The following is a 5,907-nucleotide window of genomic DNA, read 5'->3' on the forward strand; positions in this document are numbered from 1 at the left end:
TTCAATTGTTCGTACATGTTACCGGAAAAGAGCTTCGCTTCTTGCAGCTCTTATTACACTGAATACCTTCACAACGTTACCAGTTACATGTGAGACCTTATACTTTGGCGGGTTTTATTTGTAAATAGGATTATGGTCGCCTTCTAGCTTCCAGCTTGAAGGAATTTCCCTTTAGCTCATTCGTAGAGCGTCCGACTAGGAACCTAAATATCGAGGGTTCGATCCCCGGTGGAAGCAAACCATTTTCTTTCCTGTTACAATATAACACAGTCGTACCAACACTAGAACGATTTACTTTTTTTTGTGTGTGATAAAAGCTGTTAAAAACAAAGATGACATTTCATTTGTTTAAGAACAGATTAGATTATTCTGCTTACAATGTTAATGTCATTTTGATAACTTTTTCTCAGTCAATCATGAAAAACAAATCGACAGCAATGTAAATTAACAGTTAATTCACGAACACCATCAATAATTACAATACACATGAGTAAATAGATTAAATAGATTAAGGTTCAATTTCGCCCTTTCTCTTTATAACACAAGTTCATGGACCTTTTTTCTCTCATTCAGAACAGTTTAAGAGAAGATGATTGGATCCTATTTCGTGTTTATCAGCATCTTCTCAAGAAAAAAATCAGCATATTTAAAAATACAATGTAGTAATTTACAAAATACTAAAAGATGTAATATATCGTATATGGCCAATCAGAACTTTGTTTGCAACAGAAATAATAGATGACGTATCCAGCCAATTAAAAGTTTACTTACAACAGAAACACAAATGCGCGGCTAGTCAGTCATACACATTGTTAAGGGATTTCAGTGACCTTGTTCTCCTTTCTTTCTCTGTTCCATGAGTTCTCAATGTCACGTGACCATTTGTATAGTCAACGGAAACATACTTCGTACTAGAAAACTTTCTAAACTGGCGTTTAAATTCTTGCGTTTCGTTACAGGTGACCATAACCTTAATTCTTGTCCTGATTTTCCTACTAAACAAACAGTAAATGAGCGGGTTTATCCCACTGTTTGCTAGTCCCAGCCATTGTGAAACCGGCACCAAATAATCATACAGTATTGTCACTGTATTCATGTCTGTCAAAGATGGCGGCGAAAAAACTATCTTGAGATTGACGGCATATAACGGTAACCATGACAACCCAAACAATATGACAACGACAAGGAGCATTTTGATCACTTTCACTTTGGACTTGTGGATGATTCCGTTAGATTTGAATATCCCTGGAGCATTCCTGTTCCAAACCCGTAAACCGATGAGTGCGTAGCAGACGACAATAAGAAGTAGTGGGATGGTGTAACACACTAGGAAGATTCCAGCCAAAAAGAATTTCCCGGAAACCTGGCTAGGCCAAACAAGACGACAGATGTAAATGGCTTGTATCGATGACCGATATTGGTCATGCTGGTAATAGACAGCCCAAGGAATCATGATACACAAGGCGAACGCCCAAACACAGCCCATCACCACTCGGGCTATCTTTCCGGTCAGTTTGTAATTCAGAGTGTAGCAGATAGCCAAGTATCTGAAATGACCAAAGAAAATGTTTGTTAAAACGATTGTGGTTATAGTTCGTGGTTTAGAAAGTTGTATCTGAAACTGAAAATGGTAGATTATAATAAACCGAAATACAGTAGCCGTACTCTATGGTACACATTATAAACAAGCAGACGAACTTCGATATGGCTTGAATGTTTTGTATATCTAGCATAACCTAGACATACGTAATATATAAACTAGATAAAATCTATGACTAGCATTGACATACCATATTGTCGTTAGTTGCGGGAATCGTAGCTCAATGTTCAATCGATTTTATTATATTTTTGAAATTTTAAACATTATATTTATAATAAAAATTAATGCCAGCACGCGTGAACTATATTTGTATTTAATGTTGTAAATATAATAATAACTCTCGATATCCTCTTTTATTTAATAATGATGAAGACACCAATTGAACGTTTAATGTTTACTGTCGTTGATAGGTCTAAGTTTATCTATTCAAGTAAACAGATTTATGTTTGTCTGTTGTATTAAAATATGTATTTCCATATTTTCTATCTTAAAAGCAAAATGTCTTTTGATACTGTATGCAAATGTGATTGTAGAATGTCAACTTTGAATCTACTGTTATGAAAATGGTAATTATGTTCTGTTGGAATGTGTACCTATTGTTGAATTACAGTCGAAATGTTTATGTTGATCTACGTTCGAAGAAATATGTATGTTTGTCTACTAGAGTGAAAAAAATCTGCTGGTTCTGTAGCAGAAATATTTTCGTCTATCTACTTAAGTACAAACTCTATGTCTATCAATGCTTGTACTATAGTAGAATGTATTATGTTCTTCTAATGTTGTAAAAATATCGATGATATCAATAAAGTGAAAACAAACCCAAGAGTTATGGTATTGTATAATCAATCAAATTTCCCGAGATGGTGCACTGTTTCCGGGGCTCTAACCAGCTGTAACTGTCAAATTATCAATAAAGTTCTATATTAAGGCAGTAAATCTTCATCGACAAAGCGATGTCCAATGATAACATGATGTCGTTTGGTGAACCTGTTTACTGATTATTTTCCCTGTGGTGGTAAAGAACACATGACTAGTCAGCTTGCTAAAAGAAGCAATAGTCCTTAGCATAGCCAACTGGCGGTTTGGTAGGTCAAATGGATGACTGCTAGGCAACATTCAAAACTATTGTCAAGTAAAATGCTTTGACTGACTTATACGTTTTCCATAGATACTCTTCTGACTAAATATGAACGGTTTTTCAACAAATTCTAATGTTTCCCCGGAATAGTTACAGGGAAAACATTACATGTCTGTCAACACTCAAAAGTATTCACCGGTCACTAATTTTGACCCGTTAGTTGAGCGCGCCAAGGCTTCAACTGAGTGTTTTTGGGGACTAACACAGAACGTAACCGTCGGCAGACGACATCATCAATGCATCGATCAAAGAATAAGTTATACGGGACTGTTGGAGCCAAACTCCAATACATGATGTAACTAAACAGTTGTTTTGTGCCGTAACATTCACAGTAAAAACAACATGTATTTCCCTCATGAGCTGTCCGATGAACTGCTCTCTGAGTCTTATAAGCAACAATTATTATCGATGGAACTGATTTAGCTCAAGTGATAGATATCAAGTCGGTCACCTATATATTACATAGAATAAACGACATTGAAGCATCTTAGTTAAACAGACGCTTACTATAAAGATAATGTACAGAACGACATAGAAATGCAATCATTTTTAATTTGCAAAGGAAGAGATACCAGGAGACTGGCGTGTGGATTGGAACTGAGTGATAAATATACGTCTGTACCGGACGTGTCTCGTATTCTCTTGTTAACAGCGTCTGTAAATTATCACCAGACCGCTGTCTAATGTGTTGTACTGATTTTATGATGTACAATGACCTCATCATTTACCTGTCGTTATATATTACAGAGCAAGTCGTCCGAATGATTAACGGAAAATCAGGCTTTAAATATATATATGTCTACTCTTCATTGAATACATTTGATTTGGATGTAAATTCTTCTTCTGAGGGTTTTTATGGACATTTTGATTTAAGATGTGCATAGAAAGAAAAGCCCGAAACAGTCATCTGTCTGTGTTACTCGTAGATTATCAAAGCTCATACAGTCGTGTATCCTTCTTTGTATAAGATGCAAAGGTGTACATTCATATTTGAAACATATCAATAAAATATGGTCAGATAGATTTTAAACAATATAAAATACTTGTTTATCGAACAGTCTCAGTATCAAGGAAAGAATGGCGACCAGTACAATAGTATACTACCTGTCGAGTGCAATGGCGGCTAGAGTGTTGACGGACGCACAGACAGACACGCCCTGCAGGTAAGGCGTCACTTTACACATCATCGAACCGTATGGCCAACCTGTAACGTCAATAATGAGAGGTCAAATAGTTACATTCAATAATTTCATACGACAGATTGGACATTACAGAAAATTAATGTTTAGTGTAATAAATGATAACCTTGATATAGCATTTGTATTTTATTTCAAATCGTGACCTGGCTTCTTAATGTTACTTTAAAATAATCTATTTTAGCGCGGTAATTTAACATACAGTTTTGAAGGAGGCAGTGCAGTGAATGTCCAAACATTAAACACCATTTGACAGCAGTATTGTGTATGGAGTCAGTTTCTCTTAACGAAGTTATTGTCCAACACATCCGGATATAGCCGTAAGCTACCAGTTAGTGGACAGCACAGAGGCTGGAAATCACATTGCCTGACTTGCCTTGAGATAAAATCTCGGTGTCCGAGATATTTTTGGGATAATCTTACATGCTCGGCTCACGAAAAGCACGCACAGTAGCTCTGAGGACGACATGATGGAAGTGATATATATATTTTGACCAGGAATGTAACAGTCATTACATTCTAGTCACTTATCTAACATCTGATCATTACTGTGGATACTTGGTATATCACTTACACTGTTTTCAATAGAGGGGAGTTTCGTGAGGTAAAACATGATTGTTCTCATGACGCTTGAATTCACGATTAAAAGCAAGGGATTCGGGCTTCCATGTGGAATCGGGCTCCGGGTGGAATTACATGAATTATTATTATCGTTATTTCCTCAAAATGAGAATAACAATGCATTCCATATTACGAAAGACAAAATAATAAAATAATAAAATAATAAAATCAGAACAAAAGATAAATATTACAAAAACGTATTTATGTTATATGGACTCTAGGTAAACTGTATGTACATTTCATATTTTCCATTGCTGTTATTGAAGCCTCCAGATGAAGTCGTAATATTCTAAACTTGCCATAAGATCACAATTACACGTATGTAATTAAACTACATGAATAGCTCAATCAATTTTATAAATAATCTTCATCTTAGTTGTTGCCCCGTGCAGACCGAAATTCGTTAATAAAGAATCCGCAATTGCAATAAATCCCTCGACCCTATCAAAGTTATGATGACCGGGTACCCGTTCAGAATAGCTACAGATCATAACCAGGTCTGCTGATGACGAATGAATTATATCAAATTTGTATCGATGACTTCCGGAAATAATAAATATCCGCAGGAAAATTAGCCAACATTTTGATTGAAATATTATCAGTTAAATCCACAAATGTTAAAATGTATGAATATAATTATTGGGATGACAGAACTATAACGATATCAATTTTTAGATGCATGCTCCGAAATTGCAACAAATCAAAACGATGTTATTCATTGGTTGAGTGAATCCAGGGTGACGGAGTATGATTCTTGTCGTTAATGAAGTAATATGGACGCAATTTCATGAAAAGCTTTGTATAAATGTACGTACGTACATGTATCAACGACAGCCACCAGCAAGGTACGTACCAATAAAAGTGCAAACTCGTTTATTCAATGAGTTATTGCTAGCATCACGTTTACAGATCTGCCAAACAAGTCAAACACATGCATAAGGCATCAGTGTGTTTACAAATAGGACCTAGGACAAGGTACGTACTGGTCATCGCTCACCCTTATGTTGGTTAGTGTCAGCTTGGTACGGAGTGACGGTTGTTATACGAACATGATCGAGTTTACGGGTATAGACTTGTTACTATAATGAGTGCAGTTATTGACCGTAACAATTGTTACAGGTAACGATTTCTTTGTGCAGTGTATCAGTTACATTGTGTCTTACTTAGTTCTTCCCCTTAACCCCCCCTCCCCCCGGAAAACAACCCAACAAAAAACCGACGAACGAAAAAGCAATTACTACTGTTGTATGAACATCACTCAAGTCTAATTTGCCGCGAGAGAGATTCTGTACCCCAATAGACATAAAAATGAAACGTCGTTATATTTGCCCCTTACACTTTATAGTGATATG

The 5,907-nt window shown here is 36.0% G+C and overlaps 1 protein-coding gene across 1 annotated transcript; it reads right to left on the reverse strand.

Annotated features, from left to right (window-relative positions):
* Window positions 1-290: 290 nt before the first annotated feature.
* Window positions 291-4,403, reverse strand: LOC110444842 (neuropeptide SIFamide receptor-like). Its single transcript, XM_021489198.1, has 3 exons — window positions 4,358-4,403; window positions 3,843-3,942; window positions 291-1,547 (listed from the first exon to the last, which is right to left on the reverse strand). The coding sequence occupies exons 1-3, from the start codon at window positions 4,401-4,403 to the stop codon at window positions 797-799; spliced, it is 897 nt and encodes a 298-aa protein (XP_021344873.1). The 3' UTR covers window positions 291-796.
* Between the last annotated feature and the right edge of the window lie 1,504 nt (window positions 4,404-5,907).

Source organism: Mizuhopecten yessoensis, unplaced genomic scaffold, assembly GCF_002113885.1.
Source record: "Mizuhopecten yessoensis strain PY_sf001 unplaced genomic scaffold, ASM211388v2 hete_36180496, whole genome shotgun sequence".
Classification (NCBI taxonomy): domain Eukaryota; kingdom Metazoa; phylum Mollusca; class Bivalvia; order Pectinida; family Pectinidae; genus Mizuhopecten; species Mizuhopecten yessoensis.